Here is a 23,503-nt window from a genome sequence, read left to right as displayed (position 1 = left end):
GACTTCAGAAATGTGTTGCTTTGTCTACTACAGAGGCAGAATACATTGCTGTTGTTGAAGCTTCTAAGGAACTCTTGTGGATGAAGAAATTCCTACAAGAGTTAGGCATCAATCAAGAGAAGTTTGTGTTATTTTGTGACAGTCAGAGTACTATCCATCTCAGCAAGAATCCGACGTTTCATTCTAGATCGAAGTATATAGAGGTGAGGTATCATTGGATACGTCAAGCGCTTGAGATGAAGTCATATGCACTTGAAAAGATCCATACTGATGATAATGGTTCAGATATGATGACTAAGAGTTTACCTGCATTGAAGTTTGATTCCTGCAAAGAGAAGGCGGACTTGGTGGAGCAGCCTATCCCCACTTGAGTTGGTGAGGGGGAGATTTGTTGGTGGGTCCCCAACCAAGTGGGGCCCACAACTTTAAAACAAAAAAAATAAATAAATAAAGAGAGGAAGTGGCATAGAGCCACGGAGAGAGAGAGTAAGGAAGCCTCATTCATTTTGAATGAAAGTAGCAAGCACGCAGTAGCAGCGTGGTTTCGTCGAAGGAGAAGAGAAATTTGGGGGAAAAGGGCAAGCCAACCTTGATCACATTGACTTGGTAAACTTGTTCCATTTCTTATGAAATTTTAGTATGTTATTCCTGGTGTAGAGATGAACATTAGGATATAACTTGCTAGTTGTATTGCCTTCTCTTTTGCCTGATTTGAGATACCCACTTTTGTGGAGGGTTTATGTTGATTCCATCAGTTTTGATGATGTATTTTGTTGATTGTTGAGATGCCCTAGTGTTACTAGGAAGACTGTTTGTGTACCCATTATTCTGATAGTGGATGATTTTTCTGGACTAGGTCCCGTGGGTTTTTTGTCCCTCTTTTGGGGATTTTCCCACGTTAAAATTCTGGTGTCTGATTATTTAATTTTCTGCCATTATATTTGCTGCTTGGAGTATCTTTGGTGTTGCCCATTTAATTGCACAGGTTGTGGGAAAATTATTTTTGGTGCTTCCGCTGTTAGACAGGTTCTTATTTTTAAACCCGTGTTAAGTTTTTCCCAACACCTGGTAAGGTTGAGTTTGATAAAAAAAAAATTAAAAAGCATGCATCTTAGCTTCATTATATTAAGGTTTCTAATAAGAATGTTACTAAATATATGTACAAGTGCTCTTAAAGGAATATAAGTGAAGTCACCCAAAAAAAATAGGAATATAAGTGTGAGCATAGAGAAGAGAGGAAAATGAAAACTGAAATGAGTGTATTGAATGATTATTTGAAAATGAATATTGGTATTTCTTTACATTGAGATTGTCAAATATATATCCTACTCTTTTATACAAGACTTTCCATAACAAATTTTTGATAACTAACTTTTATATGTGACCCTCTAATAATTCTACATTATGCTTCCATAGCTGAATAATGCTCTAATAGAAAAGAAAAATGACAAAAAAAAATGATCAAGTTTGTCTCTACTTTACCCGAAAGGTTGCTTGTGATGTAAATGATCACATGGTTAAAATTCAGACCATGTAATATCTATTATTTGGTAACTAAATTTTGTCTAATTTATTTTTATAATAAATTTTAAATATTTAAAAATTATTTATTTTTATATTTTCAAATTAAATATTAATTTTTAATTTTTTAAATAAATTAAATACTATCTTTTAAGTATCATAACAATTATTTTCAGAATATATTATATTACAAGTTTCAGAAGATTTAGAAAAAGGGGTTGAATCTATTGTCTTCTTTAACTTTGGTTATTTAAGCTTTGAATCCAGAAATTAAACTTTGTTTCAATTTGGTCTGCGCAGCAAATTATGAGGAGACAATTTTGTTTTGTCTCATGAAAATAAGATAAGCAGAACTAGAGTAGAGAGGAAGAAGATAACACAGCCATATATCCTGGTTCAGTTATCTTGTGCAATTCAACTAACATCCAGTCTCCACCACAACGTTAGTAAAATTTTCACTATCAATCCAAGTATTACATACACCAATTTTCTAGAACTTAGTGTAACTAGAGTGAGACCCGCGCAATGCGCGGAGAGGTAGATTACTTATATTATAAATAGATTTTGAATTTATTTTTTTTTTAGAAAAGACATAAATTATTTATATTAGAGTTATAAAAACTGCATTTTCATTTTTTTTATTTTTTGATTTGCATTAATTGCTATACTTTATTTTTTTGCATTTTTTTATTTGTAAATAATTAAAAAAAATGAATGAATGAGAATGAAAAACATATAAAAATGTCAAATTAAATTTAAGAAATTTTTGACAATTAGTACGAGAGATTAAGAAATGAAGAGTAGTAAGAGTCTTAATATGTATAAGTTGTAGAATTTGAATATTTGTAACTGAAATTTTTTATAATAATTATTATTATGATACTTTTAATCTATGTTTATTGCATTTAATTAGTACTTAATGTTTCAATTGAATAATAATAGATAAGAGTTTTTTGTTTTAATTTTTTTAAAATATTTTACTAAATAGTGATTGGTTGATTTTCATCTTTTACCAAGTCATTAGAATTGCTGATGTGGCATCATTAGCAAAGAAAAGATGGTTTAAACTCATTGTGAAAAAAGTTAGTATCAGCTTTTATATATTATAAAAATGTTAAATTAAATTTAAGAAATTTTTGACAATTAGTATGAGAGATTAAGAAATGAAGAGTAGTAAAAGTCTTAATATGTATAAGGTGTAGAATTTGAATATTTGTAACTGAAATTTTTATAGTAATTATTATTATGACATTTTTAATGTATGTTTATTGCATTTAATTAGTACTTGAATAATAATAGATAAGAGTTTTTTGTTTTAATTTTTTTAAAACATTTTACTAAATAGTGATTGGTTGATTTTTATCATTTACCAAGTCATTAGAATTGTTGATGTGGCATCATTAGGAAAGAAAATATGGCTTAAACTCATTGTGGAGAAAGTTAGTATTAGCAAAGAAAAGATGGCTTAAACTCATTGTGGAGAAAGTTAGTATCAGTTTTTATATATTATAAAAATTAGTATGAGAGATAAAGAAATGAAGAGTGGTAAGAGTCTTAATATGTATAAGTTGTAGAATTTGAATATTTGTAACTAAAATTTTTTATAATAATTAATATTATGACACTTTTAATGTATGTTTATTGCATTTAATTAGTACTTGATGTTTCAATTGAATAATAATAGATAAGAGTTTTTTGTTTTAATTTTTTTAAAATATTTTACTAAATAGTGATTGGTTGATTTTCATCTTTTGCCAACTCATTAGAATTTATTTTCATCTTTTGATGAACATAATGTCTTGGTTCAATCTTTTAGAATGGCTAGAGACAAACATCAAGAAAACGGAATTCGTGATTTCAAACTTTTAAAAAGAGGAACAAATAACAATTTTAATGCACATTAATTTTGGTTGTGACTATTGGGCAGAACCGTTTTAAAAAGAGGAATACATAAACCTGTGCTACTTGCAATAATTTCACAATTAAAATATTATTTATAACAAATAAAAACGGCAAAGATAAAAATCTTTAGGAAAATACCTGGGACGAATTTCCTACGTTGGCCCTGAGACCCAGAATCGAGCTCCGGCAGGGAAACCACAATAGGAGAAATGGAGTTTGGCCTGGTTTCTGCAATTGATGCAATGCGGCTCTGCCGGAGATGGACATTGCGTTGGAAAATTTGATTCGAGGAAAACACAATGGCTCATTAGACCAGAAGAGCATGGAGGAAATAGGATTTTGGTACGGAGAGGTGCCAAGAGGAAGAGGGTTTCGAGAAGCATGAGAAGAGTAACGTTGGAAAATTTGATTAAAAAAAACACAATGGCTCATTAGACCGGAAGAGCATGGAGGAAATAGGATCTTGGTACGGAGAGGTGCCAAGAGGAAGAGGGTCTCGAGAAGCATGAGAAGAGTAATGAGTTTTCAGGCGAGAAGCATGAGAAAAGTAATGAGCTCTTTGGTTTTCAGAGTTTTTTTGGGGTAAATGTTAATTTGGTTTTTGTTGTTTTAGAAATAAGGATTGATTTGGATAAAATTTGAGTGGTTGAAAATAAAAGTTGATTTGGCAAGATTTGAGTGGTTGAAATTTGGCAAGATTTGATTGGTTATTTCTAAAATTTTGCCAAGTAAGCAATATTGCTGACATGGCGTTAGTAGAAGAAGAGGAATAACTTAGAAGTAATACGGTGCATGCTTATGTATCTACTTTTATATATTAAGAATAGATTCTATTTGGGCACACAAGTTTCAACATAAACTTGACTTGACTATGCTAAGACCTAGACTCGTCACACTAAATGCTTACCAACTTAGCAAAGAATACCTCTCAAGTACATGACTCAAGACAAAAAATACAATCAAAAAATCTAAAATCACTCTTGGCTTTTCTCTCAAGTGTTTCTCTTGACCATTTTCACTCTATGGCCTTTTCTCAATGCCTCTTTTTCTTGCCTTTTACCTCTCAAAGAAAACGAAGAAAGATATACATTGAAGCAAAAATACAACCAGTAAAATATAAAGGAGATGACGATTCACAGTCTTGACTCTATGTATTGAACCCACCATTTAAACTCATAACCTTGTTCTTCATCTTGGCGGAGTGCTCCCTTTAGTGTAGGTACAATGCTTCCAAGATTTCAAATACTGTTGTGAGATTTTCACTCTTCTCTCAATTTGGGTTCTCTCTCTTTAAGCTCTGATGAGATTCAATTTTTCTTTTTGTACCTTAATCAGAGCTACGGTTAGAGTTCCTCTCAAGTCAACTTTTTGGACCTTGTGCTTTCAAAAATCATCCTTCTCTTTCTTCAATCAACCCGTAAATTAGAAATTTCAAATATGATTCATTTGCTTGACTGAGGACAACAGAACAGCACAAATGAGCTTGCTTAGTGATACTCCAAATCCAAACTCTTGATATTGTGCTTTGACTCTAAGTAACAATGTAAGCCATTGATTTATAGTAAGGATAATCAGAAATCACTTTCTTCTTTTATCCCAAATTAGTATTGCAGAGAGTTGGAGAAGAAGTGAAGAAATTAACTTACATGCAAATAGAAATAAATCACATTTATCTTCTGACTTAGCTTAATATGCTTTTGATTTGGGTGATTGAACTTTTGTTTTCTTGATTAATTTTCTCTTTCTCTGATCTATGTGAGTTTGAAGATGAATCTCTCTCTCATGTATGTTTAACCGAAGTGTACTTGTGAGATTTAGCTTAGGTTTGACTCACTTTCTCTTGGATGGCTTTAGGCTTTGTTTGTGGTTCAATAATTCCTTCAGCAACCTTAATTTCTTTGTTCCACTTGTTTGGGTTGCAGCAATATTCACTTTGGGCCTGCATCACTAAATAAAGCAATCAAACCCAATTGAGTATTTAACCCAAATAAATCAATGATTGTCATCATCATTAAATTAATTGTATTATCAACTCAACAATATCCTCCTTGATGACAAACATAATTTTAAAAGATATAACCAAAGAAATTGAATTAGATGAAGTTAAATCACTTCCCTTTTATGATATCAATTTGCTTTGATGTGCTCCTCCTTTCTTTCTTAGAGGTTGCTCTCCCCGAAAATGTGTTCTTCATTTATTTCCTATTTATATTTATATGTATAGAGAACACAATTGTACAAAGCATACACCTACTTATACAATGCAAAAATCATCTTGTAATGCAACATTTTCAGCAGTTTAAACAAAAAGGTCCATCAAAGAGTTATCACAAACTTGGTTAAACAACACCTAAGTGATGAAATCAAGCATTAGATCATGACTTAACACTATGTTTGGATGTTTGATGGAAAATGAGAGGAAAGAAAATGAATGGAAAGAAAATGAGAAGAAAGAAAATAAGAGAAAAAGTAAATTTTTTGTATGTTGTTTGGATGAAGAAAAAATAAAAGGAAAGAAAATAAGAAGAAAATATAGATGAAGAGAAAATTACTTTATTACCCTTATATATATTAATTCCACATAATGAGTTAAGAATCTTGCTTTTTGTTGTCAGAAGGATAAATATGGAATTAACATTTCTTGGCCTTCTCTCTTCAGTTTTCTTCGCAGTATTGAGAGGAAAACAATTATATGGGTCCCATGCCAACTTTTTGATTTTCCACCCATTTTCTCTTCTATTCCAAACAATAGAAAATGGTCTTTTCCATCCATTTTCTTTTCTTTCATTTTTCTTCCTTTCAAAATCATTTAAACCAAACGATGTGTAAGTGTATTATCAGTACTAGTCCAAAATTCATTCAAACACCTTGTCTATATCAGACCACTGTCTCATTTAGCATTAAGCTATCAAGTGCAATCAGCACAAATTCAAAATAGAGCATGCAATTAATTTTCAAACCAAACTATCAAGTTGTTAATAACATCGCACAAAATCGAAACAGGGCATGAGAAAAAATAACCATTTTAAAACAAAGCATGCCCAAATCGTTTTCAAACCAACCATATCACATGCATCAAAACAAAAACTATTTCTACTACTCCTTCTTTGATCATCAAGAGAGAAATTATAAGAAATTCTATCCTGCAGAAAAATGTTAGTACAAAAGCACTACATTAACCGAAGTAAAAGTAAGTGCAAAGTAAGTAGTTGTTTAGGTTTTACAGTCAACCAAATCATAAAATAGTATCCAAAGAAAACATAAATTGTTTCAACTAGCAAAGGTCATAAAACAGAACTCAGTAACTAGAGACATCCTCAAGCATCTGAGCCATGGTTTCGTTCTCATGAATGTTGTCAATATACTCAGAAGGACAATCACTCTATCTCTTGACTTTCTGAGGGCATTCTCATTTCTGACTGCAAGCTTCCTTTCCTGTTGGCTTGTAAAGATTAGATGGTTGGAAAGGTTTACAAACTCCTGCAGAACATCCTTGACAATTCCATAAAAGGAGTTATTTGTGACCAGTTAAAGCTGAAGTTTCGAAGTAGAGGGAGGATGAGCATCTTCTAGTTCATCATCATCATCATTATCTAGGACTACCTTTTCAGTTCTCGCACACCCCTTCTTGTGCTGTTTCAATGAACCACCTTCTCTTAAATATGGGTGTCATATGATTCATTTGACAGGTCAACACCAAATTGTTCAAATATGCAGATTAAAAATATGCTATAAGGGATAGCCACATTTTTGTCGTCATTTCCTATACAGTCAAACATATGCCTTATCATTAAATATGTACAGAAATTTTGGTGTTAGTAATGATAGCATATAAAATCAATGTATCACAGAAAGATACCCTCTGATATGAACCACTTTGAGATAAAATAATGTGGTTCATTATTTGGTGCAATTGAGCACGAGAATGGCCAAATGCTTGATGATTAGGAGTCAGACCATCAATCAGAAAGATATTCTCACACACATGAGTCAGAACATCTTTATATGACACATCCAACCCCTCATTCCATTTTCTAGAGGTATATGCACAGACACCAACATTAGTATATTCATAAGAGGTATAAACAACAAAATAAAACTTTATTATTTTTACGGTTGTATTTTTAAAAATAAATAATAAATAAACAAACTCTAAGGTGCGTTTTTTCTATTTTTATTTTTAATATTTTTATTCTTATAGTTTTGTAAAAACAAAACAACAAGAGGTATAAAACAAAATAAAATTTTATTATTTTTATTGTTACTTTATTATTTTTATAAATAAAAAATAAATATTAAATAAAATTTATAAATAAAAATATTAAAATAAAAACAGAAATTCTATGCCATCTTAGAGGACTATACTTTATATTAACTTTTTTAACATAAAAAAATCTCGGTAATAATTCTTTAGCTGCTAATAAGTCAAAGAATGATTTTTAATGAATTTTTAGAAATTATTTATTATTCCGTTTTAAATTCATAAGTTTATAAAAATATAAATTTTCTGGAATTTTAACTAAAATACAAAAGTTAAATTTTTACTCTTATTTGTTTTAATTTTTTGATATTTTATTTGAATTCAAATGGGAGGTATTTTTTTATTGACATTTATATTTTAAAATTAGAATTAACTTAAAAGTAGTTGATGGTTTTACAGTGACTAAGAGAAGGGGGGTTGAATCTTAGCCCATTTTTCACTTAATAACACTTGCTGGTCTTTGAAACAACTTCTGGAGACTTTTTGATTTTTGTCTCGTACCTAGCCACGAGACTTTTTCCTTTTATCTCGTAACCCGGCACGAGATATTTTTCAGTTTTATCTCCTGTGCAGCAGAAACAGAAATGGAGTAGAAGAGAAAGAAAATTACACCCAGATATATCTTAGTTCAACTGCTAAGTGCAGTGCAGCTTACATCCAGTCTCTATCACAACAATTATGGAATTTCACTATAATCATCTTTGATTACAAACACCAATTCTCCCTAGGAACTACCCTTCCTATCTGGGACAAGTCCAGAATCTAAACCCAAAACTGAACTTAGACTTGGTCACTGCCAAGCTTTCAACTGCTAAGTGCTAACCCAACTTGCAAGGAGATTGCCACAGAATCATGAAACATAACACAGATGTACAAAGGAACTCTAAGGACATACATCTATGGCTTTTTCTTTTAATTTTGCACTCTCTGCCTTTTTCCGCTCTATGGCTTTTTCTTACAAATTTCACTGTTTGTCTTTTTCCATGAGACTCAAGACAAATAAAATTAAACAGAAAAATACAAAACAGAATACATTGAAGGAGAAGAACATATGTTAGCTTAGGTAGCTTTGAGAACTCTGTGTCTTGCACTCTCACTCCTTGCCTCAAGCCATGGCTGTTCTCCCTATTTATAGAGAGAGAAGCCTCCACGGTTGAAACCAAAAGAACCAAGCTAATCTTCTTCTTCTTCATGCAAACCGGTTTGGCCAGAGAGAGAGGAGAAGTAATCAAATGCAATAACCAACATGCAATTACCTCTGGTTCTTTCTTGGTCACCAATAATCATCAATCCAAGCCTTCCATCTTGCCTTGCACTCCAAGATGGACTCCTAACGCTTGATGCTTCATGATGATGACAACTTCATCTGCTCCATCCTCTGCCTCTTTCATCACGTAGCCACTGTAGCTACCTCCTGTGGTGGTTGAGCAGAATCAGAGACAAGCCATCCCTCCAAGGATCTTTCTCCTCTGACCGAGATCTTCCATCATCTATTTTTGGATATGGAGAGGCTGAGCTTACTTCACCATATCTTACCTTTCTTGGTTGAAGATCTCAGCCACAACATACTTTTTGTTTTCTTTTTCTTGCCATCATTACAATGGTCTTGTTACTTGTTTCTTCTTCCTTTCAGCAGCTAGCTTTAGCTTCCATGCCTTTTCTGTTGAAATGACCGAAGGAGAAGAAGAGAGAGTACAGAGAGAAGAAAGTGAAAAAAGCAAAGCTATGAGTGTTATCACAAATAAATTAATTAGGTGCAACTCTCCATACTTTGTGTAGTAGCGTGTAAGCTACACTTAATTGCCATCAAATCACTTTGACATTTTCTCTTTCATGTTTTCAAGGTAATTAACTCAAGCAAAGAAAATTTTGAAATCCACCACATGATGGAAATGGAAACCGTTGGAAGCATGAAGCAAAAACATTTACTTTCTCTCTCAATTGGTTTCGGACCAAGCAAGCAAAATAATTTGGGCTCATAGTAATGATTGAATTCTGGCCCAAATAACATAACAATCAATTCAGCCATAAGAATCAAAGGAATTTTGTATCAATGCTAAATGTTAATTTAATTTGGGCTTGCTTAAATTAATCTGACCCAATAATCACAAATTGCTTCAGCCATAACACTTAACAATTTTTGAAATCAAGGCTGATTTACTTCCAACATATTGGGATTGCTATTTTTCTGGCCCAACAGCAAAATCTGCACCAACAAAATTATTAATTAAACAAGTATGAGTTAAGATCAAATTAATAATTTTGTAAATAATTATATTAATAATGTTTAGTCATCACTAATATTAACTTAGAGTTTTCCAAACTCATCAGTAGTAAATGTCTATTATGTAGATTTTTAGCAAATCTGAGTTGGTTCTATATCTAGTGATTTGGGAGCGAAACCTATTCTTCCTTAAGGATTCCAGTTTTTAATTGTTCATCAAAGACTCATGTTAAACTAGTGATGAAAAGAAAAAATGTAAAAACGAAAGATAAAAAACTACAAAGTTTGAAATGAAAAATATGCAAGAGAAACAACGTAAATGACTAAATTAAAAATAAAATAAATCTCTTTTGACATGATCAAATGACTTTAAAATTCGAATATATTGAAATCAAAGAAAGAAAGAAAAAGACTTTGAAGAGAAAATAAATTGGTGGAAAAGAAATTTGCAAGGGAAATTAAAAATAAAAGTGAAGACTATGAAAGAAACTCTATAGAAAAAATGAATTTTGAGCAAGATCAGAAAGTCTCTGAAAATGTGATATTGCAAGAGCTTTTTTCTGAAAATGAATTTTTAACTCCTATTCCTTCCAAGCTATATATGTTTATAGTCATTTTCAACCAATTGAAATTTCTTCACATGCTCCACATACAATAAAACCAAACATAACTATTCCCGCTATAATAATAGAGTGATAACCGTCTTCAACTGCATCAATGACTGGCCTCCCCGTTGCTTTGATCACAGATCCTCATTTTCGATATGCATATTCAATCAACCTAGCTTGTTCATCGATGATTTTTCTTTGATCACCTTGAGTATCTTCTCGACATAGTCCAGACAAATATCTTCGATTTGTTCATTATTAAATTTAAATTATGTTTAGCTAACAAAGTCAATAATCTGTACAAGTAGTAAATCGAATTAAACTAATTCGATTTGCTATATATGTATTGTTAATTTATATTAAAAAATATAAATTGAGTCTAATTATTTTCAATTTACATAGATATGCAAACTTGACAAACATGTAAGCTGAAAGTTGTTTTGTTTTAAAATATTTGTGTAATATTAAAAGTCTTTTAGTTTATTTATGTTATTTACTCGAAGATAAGTAATGTGTGACTTATATGTGAATTTTTTTTCCTCTTATCTTTTTAGTGATTACAATTAATTAAAAAAAGAATAAATATTTATTTAAAAAGCTTTTTTTTTAAATATTGGAGCCTAATTGGTGTAACCTACGAAAATGGCCAAAAAATTGTATTTAATGTCGTTGTGGGAGTTTCTGACGGGCATCACAAAACATCACGTCATTTCCCTTTTTGCCAATTAAAAAAAAATAATAATTATGCAAAACATCACTGCCGTTTTATATATAAAAAAATTAAAAAAATTATTTTAATACAAAACGTCGACACTATTTTATTTTTATTTACATAAAAATTATTATTCCCCACAAAACGTCTACCTTTCAAAAAATTGAGTCAGAATCATAGCAGGATAAAACACAATAACACTAAAATATCAATGCATATCACCAAATTATTTATAACATAAAAAAAATAAACCTTTATTTAAGTGTTATTAAATTGATAGAAAAATATTTTTTTAATATTTTTTTTTCATTTTTTAACATGTTTAGCTAAAAAAAATTTTTAAAATATTTTTTTTGAGAAGCTACAATTTATTTTGTGAAAACTATTTTTTCTTAAAAAAATATATTTTTACATAATAAAAAAATATTTTTGTATTGTTGTACCCAAACATAATTGATTAATATTTTTTTTGTATTTATATTTAAATATAAAATTATTTTTATTTTTTAAAAAATCTATTAAAAAAATAACTCGAACAAAAATCTTTTATTAGAAACTCACGCAAACAAATCCTAAACTTTTAAAGTAAGATTATAAATATTAGGTATATAATTATTTATTTTTATATAGTATTTTAATTTTCTAAATGATAGCAAAAAATAAAAATAGAATTCAAATTTTAATGCTTACATTTTTCTGAATAAAAATAGAATTTTTAAGATAAAGCCAAAGAAATGTAGTTAGCATGGTGTAACAAAATCAGAGAGATATAACATTTTTTATTCATAAAATAAGAAGAAAGTTGCGTTGAAAAATAGCGACAGAATGGAATCCATACCATCAATGCTCGGTGGTCAACTCTTTAATTGAAAATTTTATATTGCTCTTAAAAGTTAAAACTGTTTGGAAAGAGTCAAAGAGATATTCTTATGTCTTATCTATGAACTAAAACTGTATCAACTACATTCCTTGTATTCTAGTAGAAACAAGTTGTACATCACAGAAATAATGCAAAACCAGAAAGTTCTATGCTTTTGGTCCGTTCTGTTTTCATTTATATTAAGAAACTCTACTTCACTAGACAATATAACTCCTGTTCAATCCATCACTGATGGACAAACATTAATTTCGAATGGAGGAACCTTTGAACTTGGCTTCTACAGCCCCGGAAATTCAAATGGCCGATACTTAGGCATATGGTATCATAACATATTCCCTAAGGTAGTGGTGTGGGTGGCAAACAGAGAAAAACCCCTCAACAACACCTCCGGAGTTCTAAAACTCACCGGTGAAGGACTTGTTGTCCTTATTAATGGCAGCACCAACAGCAGCGTTGTGTGGTCCTCCAACATGTCAAGCAAAGTGGAAGACAAATTGAATCCAGTTGCACAGCTGTTGGAGTCAGGAAACCTTGTTGTCAAAGATGATCATAATGGTGACCACTTTCTGTGGCAGAGCTTTGATTATCCTTGTGATACAATCGTGCCCGGAATGAAGGTGGGATGGGACCTTGTGACAGGTCTAGAGAGGACTATGTCATCTTCTAAAAGTACAGATGATCCCAGCCGCGGAGACTACACAGTTAGAATAGACCTTCGAGGCGATCCGCAAATAGTTCTAATGAATGGAAATGCCACAACAATTAGAGTAGGGCCATGGAATGGGATAATGTTTTCTGGAGCTACAACTTATTTGCGCTATGACCAATTCTCATCTCAATTTGTTTTCAATGAAAAAGAGGTGTTTGTTAGGTTCAGACCAAATACATCCAAATATTTTAGATGTGTAGTGTACCCTTGGGGAGGTATTCAGGTTTTGCATTGGTCAATACAAACCAGAGGCTGGGAGACTCTTATTTCTATACCGGAGGCCGAATGTGACAAGTATGCTATTTGTGGTGCAAATTCTATTTGCAGTACTACTCCTACTCCTGTCTGTTCATGCCTTGAAGGATTTGCACCAAAATATCCTGCAAAATGGAAGGAATCTGATTGGTCTGATGGTTGTGTTAGGATCACTCCTTTAAGTTGCAGCAGAGATGGATTCAAGAAGGTCACCGGCATAGTGTTGCCGGACACGTCTGCTTCTTGGTATAACAGGACCATGAACCTGCTGGAATGCAAGGAATTCTGTCTGAAGAATTGTTCTTGTATGGCATATTCCGATTTGGATATCCGTGATGGAGGAAGCGGTTGCTTGATCTGGTTTCATGATCTTGTTGACATTAGACAAGGTTCACAAGACTTCTATATTCGAATAGGTAAGCTTTTCTTCTTTACATTTTGTTTGTTATTACTTATTACCTGCATTATAATTTCACAATACATAATGTAAGGAATCAAGGAACATTGGTCATGAACTTTGATATCTCAGATGATAAGCAGAACAACGATTCCAGCAAGAGGAAGCTAGCAGTTATCATTGTTGGCTCTATATTGTTCATCATGAGCATAATATTTGGACTGAAATCATTTCTATGGAGAAAAAGACTTGAGGAGTCAGGTGAATACATGATATTCTACATGTGAATTCTACTACTACACCAGTATTTGGCAGAAATATAATTCTGCAACATTGAAAGTCTTGTTGAAATATAATTTTTACATTAACCATGTCAAACTTCAGAACTTAAATTAATTTATATCCTCGTCATTCATCATTTTGCTAGATGTATTTTGGCTGAGGCAACGAGATCACCAAAAGGAAAAGGAAAACATGGACCTCCCAACATTTGATTTATCAACCATAGTTTGTGCCACTGATCAATTTTCTAGCGGTAATGAATTGGGAAAAGGCGGATATGGACCAGTTTATAAGGTACTTAAATAAGTTGAATATGCTTACTGTGGGATTATATACTCCACATATTGTTTTGTTATAACAATTGTTAACAGGGTGTACTTGCAAATGGGACTGAGATTGCCGTAAAGAGACTTTCCAAGAACTCTGACCAAGGACTGCAGGAGTTCAAAACGGAAGTTCAGCTAATTGCAAAACTTCAGCATCGCAACCTCGTAAAGCTTCTTGGTTGTTGCATTCAGCAAGAAGAGAAACTTTTGATTTATGAGCTCATGCCCAACAGGAGTTTGGACTACTTTATTTTTGGTTCATTCCTTAACTGTCTTGAATTTATGCTTCTTTTTCTCAGTTACTATCTAGTAGATAATCATGCTAACATTTAACGTTCTCAACATGACAGATGATGCTAGAAGAAAATTATTAGATTGGTCTAAGCGCTTTCACATTATTCGTGACACAGCTCGAGGCCTAGTCTACCTGCATCAGGACTCTAGGCTAAGAGTCATTCATAGAGATCTAAAAACTAGTAATATTCTTCTTGACAAAGACATGAATGCAAAAATATCAGACTTCGGTCTTGCTAGGACATTTGCATGTGATCAGATTGAAGACAAGACAAAAAGAGTGGTGGGAACTCAGTAAGTAGGCTAAAATATTGTTCATTACTTAGAACTGTAACATATTTTTTCTGTCATGTATCATGATTCATATGTGATATACATGCTACAATACAGTGGTTATATTTCGCCCGAGTATGCCGTCCGTGGCTCATTTTCAATGAAATCTGATGTGTTCGCCTTTGGTGTAATCGTGCTTGAGGTAGTCAGTGGGAGGAAGACTAGAGAGTTCTGTGTCCCTAACCGAAGTCTTAACCTTCTTGGATTTGTAAGTGATGCTATGTTGGTTGTAACTATCTTATAGTATTATTGCAGCTCACATAGGTCCAAAATTAGGCAATTATAATTTTGACATCTTTTCAGGCATGGGAGCTATGGAATGAGGAGAGGACTTTGGAGCTGGTAGATGAATCACTGCGCGATTCGGTGAATCAAGCTGAAGCATCGAGATGCATTCAGATAGGACTGTTGTGTGTGCAAGAGAGACCAGAACATAGGCCAAACATGTCATCTGTAGTTCATATGTTGGATGATGATAAACCATTGCCTCGGCCAAGGCTGCCTGCATTTTATTCACACCAACAACATTCTACACTAATTGATGGTGAAGATGGTGAAGAAGCTCATTCCGCAAATGAGGTTACCATATCATTGTTAGGGGCAAGGTAGTAAACAGATTTTACATTCAATGATGTTATGTGATTATTCATATGTTGTATAAATAAATAGCCTTGTTAATAACATTAATTCTGTTCTGTTCAAGTGTCTTGCATATGCTATAGATCTTTAATATGTGATTATTCATATGTTGTATAAATAATGTCATTGAATTTGAAATTATTTTTAATAAGTAGTTGTAGATCTTTAATTATCGCTATATACTTTCAAGTTTCAAACATACTCCTAACTTTTAAAAGTTGCAACCATAAGCACGTCAGCTTTTTGATTTACCAAATACAAGACTAGGTGCTTGTGATCTCTTCCAAAAGTTTCACCAAACCAAGCCTTAATCCACTGCATGTTCCAATCAATTTTGCTAATTAACTGATTTTTCTATTATTAATTTTTGGGTCTCTAATATCAAGAGGATTTTATTTATAGGAGATATATATACTCAAGAAAATTCAGAATATATTTATAAAGAACAATTTATTCTCTCTTTAATTTGGACATCTGTAAGAACTAAATGCAAACATTAATATATACTTGTGATTTATGATGATAATTGATAAATCAAAATAACTAAAGACAATATGAGACATTAGAAGAACAAAATCTGTGTAAAAGATCCAGGATGATATATTGAATAACGGAATAAAACCAGCTTGCTATTTATAGGAGATATACTAGTTCAGGCTTTCTCTATTTGTTCTAAGGCTTCTATTTTAGGAGCTACCTTAACACTGAGATCACTAATATTTGGTAGTTGAAGAGTGCAATGGAAGAAAGCAGAAGTTTGCAATACTTATTATAGCCATGGATTTGCAAAAAGAGTAGAAAAATTGCTGATGTATCAGAGAGTGAAAGGAATTGTAGATCAAATATCCTGTTTGTTTTTGAAGGTATCAAAAAGTGAAAGGAATTGAAGAGAGAGAACAAAGAGAGTGAAGGAGCGCTGTTTTTTATGAGAATGAAAACTAGTTGATACAAGTTGATGAGTGTGTATTTATACAAGGATTAGTGTCTAACAAACTTAACAAATGTATAGCTACTTCTGAACAGTATAGTGACAGCTATCATAACCTCTAACTAACTTTCTCTAACTTGACTAATATCCCTAACATGCTCCTTCAGACTGATGTGAAGAGAGGCCATTGGAGGCTCTAGGCATGGAGGCTGTGGTGTGAAGAGAGGCCATTGGAGCTTATAGATGAATCATTAACTGACTCAGTTGCTGCAACAGAATCTGAAGTGCTAAGATGCATTCACATAGGGCTTTTATGTGTACAAGAGAGACCAGAGAATAGGCCAGACATGTCAGCCATAGTTCTAATGCTGAATGGTGAGAAATCATTACCAAGGCCAAGGGACCTGCTTTTTATCCACATTAGTTTGGCTTTTCATCAGGGAATTATGCAGTGAATTCAGGTAATGAAATTTCTGACATTGTTAGATGCTAGATAGTTTATTTTAGAGTTTAACATACTTTAAGGCAAAAGAAAAACATTTACTCTAAATGTATATATCATTACAACATGTTCTTACTTATAATTATACATGTTCTTATAATTATACCTATACCTATACCTCATTGAGTGCACTTTCTTGTCTATTATAGTTTCATTTTTATTTAGATTCAGGATCCACCAAATTTTCTTCCGCTTCCTTCTTTTACTTTGTTCCTTCCTTTGAATTCATTTTTGGGTACTTTTCATATTTTTTTTCTTTTTAACTTCAACGCGGTTGAGTATAAACCAAATAGGCATTACTCATAACCAAAAAAATATCAAAATTCAACACCATCCCTGAATCATAGTTACAAGTACTCCTATTCAAGCACTTCACAGTAGTACCAAATTTCATTTGAAGCATTTTGCTATACGTTGAATTGGCCAATTATCAATATCATCCTTGAGCTTAATGTTGAGATCCTGCAGAATAAATTTTTAATCAAATTCTAACGCGGATGGACCTGAGTATCTGTGAGTTCATTGTTGCTTACTGTAGAATGGTCACCAACCACATCTCTCTCAATAAAGAACCCTGGCTTCTTTGGCTGAGGTAGTTCCCATTCACTACTCAGCATCATAAGCACATATGACATGCTTGGTCGATCTTCTGGATTTCGTTGCACACATAGCAAACCGACATGAATTGTTCTTATGACTTCTGGCAAATTAATTGAGTCTCTGATCGATGCATCAACTATTTCTACGCACTTGCCTTTCGCTAAAAGTGTCCATGCCTGTATATATATCCAGATATTTAGATATTGTGATAACAATTAGATCTTTTCTAATGAGACTAATTTGATTAGATAGATGATGCTACTTGATTAGAAATGTAAATAAATATTAGGGGCAAATGAAAAATTAATTCTTACATCGGCAAGAAGATTAAAGTAGTGGTCAATATCGATGAATCCCTTATTTCGCTTCCCACTGACTATTTCTAATATTAGTACACCAAAGTTATAGACATCAGATTTTGTTGAGTACAGCCCACCAACTATGTACTCTGGTGATAGATAGCCACTGCACAAAATATCAAAATACAATTTCAAATCAAGAAAAAATGATCTTATTCATTCCTATCAACATGTCATATAATTGCTTACTTAGCCACTTACTAAGTTCCAACAATATGTCTTGTATTTGCTTCGCTTTCATTTCCTACAAAGCTTCTTGCTATTCCAAAGTCCGAGATTCTAGGATTCAATTCATCATCTAACAAAACATTCCCAGCCTTGATATCTCTATGAACTATTCTATGTCTTGAATCTTGATGAAGATAAAGAAGCCCTCTGGCAATTCCAATGATGATACGAAAACGCTTCGGCCAATCTAGTAGCTTTCCCTTCTCACAATCTATTTTAAAGAAAATGAGTTAGACTAATATTCTAATGAGGCTTTAAAAGTTGCATAATCACTCTTAAATGAAAAGAAGAGTATGTTCAGCAGGAATCAAACCAAATATGAAAAAATCCAAGCTTTTGTTGCTCATAAATTCATAAATCAACAATCTGTCCCCAGGTTGAATGCAGCACCCTAGTAGCCTTACTAAATTCCTGTGTTGAAGTTTGGAAACATGCATAACTTCATTTTTGAACTCTTCGAATCCTTGGCTTGAATTCTTCGAAAGCCTCTTGACAGCTATTTCCTGTGCATCTTCCAAGATACCCTGGAAGTTATAACCATTTGTAAGTTGCAAAATATTCGTCTTTAACATGACATAAATGTAACCATTCCAGAAGAGTTATAACCATTCTAAGATATATAATTTTTGGGGAAAAGTTTTCCTGGAAGCTCAACAGATAAGTGATGATAAATTTAGAACCTGATAATCAGCTAATTGTTCAATGTATCCTTTCTCTAACTTTTCCAATGTATAAAGCATATTCATGTTTTAAGGGTGCCATTAGCATATAAGAAAGAAAAAGGATCTTCTTGGGGCTATCAGGAAATCTTTATATACATAAATAAAGATGAGACTATATATTTTAAACGGTGGCACGGAAACAATAGAGGTTTTATAGGCTCTCAAGTTATATATTCCCATTCTTTTTTAAATGGTTCTTTCAATACTTTACTTTGTTTCATCCCGTAGGTTACTGGCTGCATGACTTTTTTTTCATCAAATTTGTGTTTCTAATAATTATTTTTGTAGCATACAAAAGTAAGATTCATAGCATTATTTAGACAAGGAAAATCAATAAGTGAATCTTGTGAAAAACAAAAAGCAAAATTTATCAAGAATATTATGCATTCTAGACAGGGATGACAACATTTTTCCATTTGATTACCTTATAAACTGGTCCAAAACCACCTCTTCCTAATAAGTTGTCAGTTGAAAAATTGTTTGTTGCAGAAGTAACCGTATTTATATCAAATAAGGGCAATTCTAGATCTTCCTCATCGTGCTGACAATCATCTGATTCTCTTTCTTCTTTTATCTTTCCTGCGTAGTAGAATGAAATGTATAAACAAGCTCAGTGTTCCATGCTCCTATAAATTTTGCTCTATATAAATTTTAAAACTAAAAAATAGATATGTGAAGTATAACTACCAATTTAACCCTTTCTGTTATAGACTTTTGTTGATCTGCCTTGAAGGCCTTTGAAATTACTCAATAATCAAGAATCAAACAATGAGAATTAGTTAACTACCTTTCTTACGCATCTCCCATCTATAAATGATGATGGCCAAGCATAAGATCAAAATTCCAGAAGACAACACCCAGATTATGGCAGTGGTAATCTTTTGCTTCTTTTTCTTGAACTTCGGCAATCTTTTTCGCACAATTGCTTCTAAGTAATGTTCGGTTTAAAAAAATAATAATAAGAAAAAAATAAAGGACAAGGTTAGAAATGACAGAAGATGAAATGTTTATGAAAGAGCAACATGTAAAAAAAGAAGAAAAGCTTCAGACCGGGTGAGATAGTTTAGTACCTACATCTTTCCCTGCCATCTTTACATAAATATCTTCAGATGCAGTCATCACTTTCATATCCATCAGCTTTCCAAACCAAAGTAAACAACCATTTGAATTTGGCCCTTTGCTGACATCCAAAGCTGCATAAGCCGTACAAGAGCAGTTTTTCAAGCACAAAATCCTACAATCCTCAAAACTCATACTTGTATTAAACCAAGTTCCTTTTGTGTCTGGTAATTTTAGCCCTGAAAACTTCACAAACCCATCTGAGTTATTGCAACTTAATGATGTTCTCCTAACACAACCACTTGATGAGTCAATAGTATTCTGCACGAATCCATCTAAGCATCCACACATTGGAAAATGGTTTGTATCACAGCTAGCATATGGTCCACATTTTCCATAATAATCACAGTCATCCACCGGTATGTGCGAAACTGTGGTCCAACCTGTATTTCCACCACTCCAACTTCTCCGCTGGCTGAATCCATCCATTGCTAGCTGCAGCCTCAGATGAACAGAACTATCAACACTCCAATATACAATATACACCTCTTCCTCATTAGAAATCATGCTAAATCTGAATACAGACTCATTTTTCAATTGAGGTACCCCACTAAATTGGATACCATTCCATGATCCAGAACGAAATCTTTTTGTTCTGCCTTGTCTTAATACTAATTGCAGATATCCATCAATATCAAATTGATAGCTAAAGCTACCTGGAGAAGGATCATGAGAGCTTTTCCATGATGTTGTCCTCCGATTTAGTCCTGTAGCTAAGTTTCTTCCAAACTTCTGTCCAGGCAAGATTGTGTCGCCTGGATAGTCAAAACTTTGCCACACAAAGTCTTCCGTGTCGCTATTGGTGTCATCCTGCACAACAAAATTCCCAGAATTCAAAAGCTTTGCAACCGGATTTCGCCCCGATCGCGTCGTGTTGGATGACCAAATAAGGCTATTATTACTGTCAAGAAGGACTACAATTCCGGTGTCTTTGACCTTCAAAACCCCTGAGGAGTCAGTGAGGGGTTTTTCTCTGTTTGCAACCCATACTATTGCCTTTGTTGGATCTTTGTTATACCAAATTCCGACATAAAGGTTCTTGGAAGTTCCAGGGCTGAAGAATCCCAACGCAAAGGTTTCATCTGCTGAAATTAATATGTCACCATCACGTATAGATTGCAGTGTGTTGATTGTGTCTCTTGCAATAGAGACAGCCATAAGCAGAGAGAAGCAAAATAAGAGAAAGCTAAATGCTTTCATTGAATTGTGTATATGCTCTTCTTAGCGGTGCCAGTAATACCTGTGAAAGCAGAAATAGTAACATTTTTGATTTGCCAACACCCTTCTTTGAATTTCATGCATACGTGATACGTCTGACTTTGGGGCTTATGTTAGGTAACTAATGAAACAATCATTTTTTTTACTTCGGTTTGTCATATAGAATTTAATTTTAGGGTTATGTTAATAACCAATAATTTTTTAAACAATATGAACAACCACTTATAAAATAAAAATATACTACATTTTTAAATTATTCACTTAAATTTTAATATTAAAATAATTATCTATACATTTAGTAAAATAAACATTTGATATATTCATTATTTCCTAATATTGTGAGTTATACTTTTCCTTAATTTTAACACAAGTATCGTCCAAGAGGCAGGACTTTAACTTGATGACTGTATAAATATTTTATTCTTATTGGTCATCAAAATTAGACTATGTAAAGATTTTATATATATATATATATATATATAATTAAGTCTCTCACAAAAAGTCTAGAATGCAGTGAGTTTAGATTACAACACAAGTACCCAACAACCAACAAGAAGAAAACTAAAATAATCTATCTATTTATATTATATAAAAACTAATAACAATATTATTATATAATGAGAAGGAATTTTTATTTTAATAAATAAATAAATTATAATAATTAATAAAATAAATAATTTAAAAAATATTTATCAAAATAAATATTTCTCTCTTATCTGATTTACCCTATAAACAATATAATTCTGCATGTATCTCGTTTACACTGTAATACATGCATTTAAAAAAAATTGAAAATAATAAAAGATATTAATAGAGGTAATGACCAATTCGGTACCCGAAAGATTCAAACGCTGACATTTCGGTACCCAACTATTGATATTGACAAAAAGGTACCTGAATGATTTAAAATTTTGCCAAGCGTGTCCAAGAGCTTGCCGGAACATAGCTCCGGTGAGTACGATGCTTACGTGGTGGGCGGTTTTTGCTGACAAGGCTAGTGTTATGTTAGATGGAATTTCTAATTTTAATTATGCTTATCTTACTTGGAAAATAAACTAAACCTAATTTGAACATTAGTTTTGCCCCAATTTTGCCCTAAAACCCAATTAGCTCTCCTTGCTCTCTCGTAGAGCACAATCCCAATCTGAAAGATGCAAGTAGCTAGGGCTCGTGGAAAAGGTGGAACCGTGAGAAAGCACTCATCCGTAGCCTTCGACGTTGATGGTGGTTCTGGAGTTGGTAGTAAACTCTACGATGGGTGTTGCTTTTGTCCCCTTCCGGTGGTTCCGTTGAAGTCGAAGACAAGTAGCAACCCTGATAGATGGTTTCTACGTTGCCCTCTGTGGAAGGTAAGGTTAAAATGTTGATGTTACGTGAGGAACTGATGCATTCTTCCTGGATTTATTTTCTCCACTTTTCAGATTTACTTTCCGATCTTCTCTGATTCATGAAATTTTTGTGCCATGCTAGAACACACAAAGACGTTGTGGGTATTTTCAATGGTTGGATGAAATTGAAGAGCAATGTGTGGAAGGAGAAGTGTCTTCGGAGAATAGCAACATGGTGGGTATAGCTGACCCAAAAAATAAAATCAGAATGAACCAGGAGTGTAGTGATGGCCGAGAAAGGGATAGGATGATGATGGTGCTTCCTGTGGTTAATGACATGAAGGAGCAACTGAAGAGGGTTGAGTTCTTGTTGATTGTTATCTGTGTATTGCTTGGGTTAAATCTGGTTTTGAGTCTGCTGTGTATGGCTAAGTAGGAAGACAATGGTCAAATTTAAGATTTTAGGAATGAAATTTTGTTTATTTGTAATGTTATCCTAATTGTAATTGAGATGAATTAATGGATGCACTCTTGTTAGTCTTGTGTAACTGAGTTATTGCTTTTGAATTATGAGCAAGCCAAATATAAGATAGGTTAGCCATTGATGAAAAAATGGCATAAACGGAAGCTGTATAAAAACACCTGTCTCATAGCATGAAAACATAATCCATAAGTATCCAGAGTAACATACCTCAGACCCAAAATAACAAAAGTTTTGCCCCAAAAAACTATCATGGCATAATGACAATAATGTTGATAACAAGTAATACTAAATCAGGTCCAACATGGAACTAAAAACTAAACATGCCATAATGGCATTTACTTGCATAGTATCTACATCAGGTCCAACATGGAACTACTAAAACAAAATGAAAACCCAAGAAAGAAAGCTGTCACTTCTTGATGCTTGCTGAAGGCTTTTTCTTCTTCAAGGATGGGGTGGGCATGAAGCCTGTGAACCTGCTCTGTGTGGCTGGACTTGCTGCTGCCATGGTTTCTCTAGTCACAGTTGGTGGCCTAGAGGATGCTAAATTTTGGGCTTGCAGAGTGGGCCTACCCAAAGGACCTTGTGACATTGACCCAGGCCCAGTACTTGGTCCTGCAGCATTGGTTGGTGTGGCTGGGATCTGACAATTAGACCTAGCATCATGGCTGG

General features: G+C 32.9%; 2 protein-coding genes across 3 annotated transcripts; one reads left to right on the top strand and one right to left on the bottom strand.

The window, feature by feature from the left end:
- The first annotated feature begins 12,213 nt into the window (after window positions 1-12,213).
- Window positions 12,214-16,772, top strand: LOC130944277 (G-type lectin S-receptor-like serine/threonine-protein kinase At4g27290). The gene is made up of 8 exons (XM_057872536.1): window positions 12,214-13,488; window positions 13,602-13,730; window positions 13,897-14,045; window positions 14,123-14,333; window positions 14,428-14,665; window positions 14,762-14,912; window positions 15,008-15,309; window positions 16,439-16,772. The coding sequence occupies exons 1-8, from the start codon at window positions 12,237-12,239 to the stop codon at window positions 16,446-16,448; spliced, it is 2,442 nt and encodes an 813-aa protein (XP_057728519.1). The 5' UTR covers window positions 12,214-12,236; the 3' UTR covers window positions 16,449-16,772.
- A 17-nt stretch (window positions 16,773-16,789) lies between these two features.
- Window positions 16,790-21,064, bottom strand: LOC130944274 (G-type lectin S-receptor-like serine/threonine-protein kinase At4g27290). 2 transcript variants are annotated; one of them, XM_057872531.1, is made up of 8 exons: window positions 19,753-21,064; window positions 19,470-19,610; window positions 19,107-19,261; window positions 18,274-18,484; window positions 17,934-18,171; window positions 17,688-17,838; window positions 17,307-17,549; window positions 16,790-17,235 (listed from the first exon to the last, which is right to left on the bottom strand). In XM_057872531.1, the coding sequence occupies exons 1-8, from the start codon at window positions 20,999-21,001 to the stop codon at window positions 17,164-17,166; spliced, it is 2,460 nt and encodes an 819-aa protein (XP_057728514.1). In that variant the 5' UTR covers window positions 21,002-21,064; the 3' UTR covers window positions 16,790-17,163. The 2 variants fall into 2 exon arrangements, with proteins under 2 accessions (XP_057728514.1, XP_057728515.1); XM_057872532.1 differs by having other exon boundaries at window positions 19,470-19,607.
- Between the last annotated feature and the right edge of the window lie 2,439 nt (window positions 21,065-23,503).

Source organism: Arachis stenosperma, chromosome 8 (genome assembly GCF_014773155.1).
Source record: "Arachis stenosperma cultivar V10309 chromosome 8, arast.V10309.gnm1.PFL2, whole genome shotgun sequence".
Classification (NCBI taxonomy): domain Eukaryota; kingdom Viridiplantae; phylum Streptophyta; class Magnoliopsida; order Fabales; family Fabaceae; genus Arachis; species Arachis stenosperma.
Note: the sequence above shows the minus strand (reverse complement) of the source record. Positions and strands in the feature narration are given on the sequence as shown.

What these genes read in the sequence shown, in the direction of transcription:
- LOC130944277 (XM_057872536.1), top strand. Translation starts at nt 12,237, where the DNA reads ATGCAAAACCAGAAAGTTCTATGCTTTTGGTCCGTTCTGTTTTCATTT. An exon ending in GATATGGACCAGTTTATAAG is followed by an intron (nt 14,046 to 14,122) that starts GTACTTAAATAA and finishes AATTGTTAACAG; the next exon opens with GGTGTACTTGCAAATGGGAC. An exon ending in GTCTTAACCTTCTTGGATTT is followed by an intron (nt 14,913 to 15,007) that starts GTAAGTGATGCT and finishes ACATCTTTTCAG; the next exon opens with GCATGGGAGCTATGGAATGA.
- LOC130944274 (XM_057872531.1), bottom strand. Translation starts at nt 21,001, where the DNA reads ATGAAAGCATTTAGCTTTCTCTTATTTTGCTTCTCTCTGCTTATGGCT. An exon ending in CTTGGATTTTTTCATATTTG is followed by an intron (nt 18,172 to 18,273) that starts GTTTGATTCCTG and finishes TCTTTAAAATAG; the next exon opens with ATTGTGAGAAGGGAAAGCTA. An exon ending in ACTTTAATCTTCTTGCCGAT is followed by an intron (nt 17,550 to 17,687) that starts GTAAGAATTAAT and finishes ATATATATACAG; the next exon opens with GCATGGACACTTTTAGCGAA.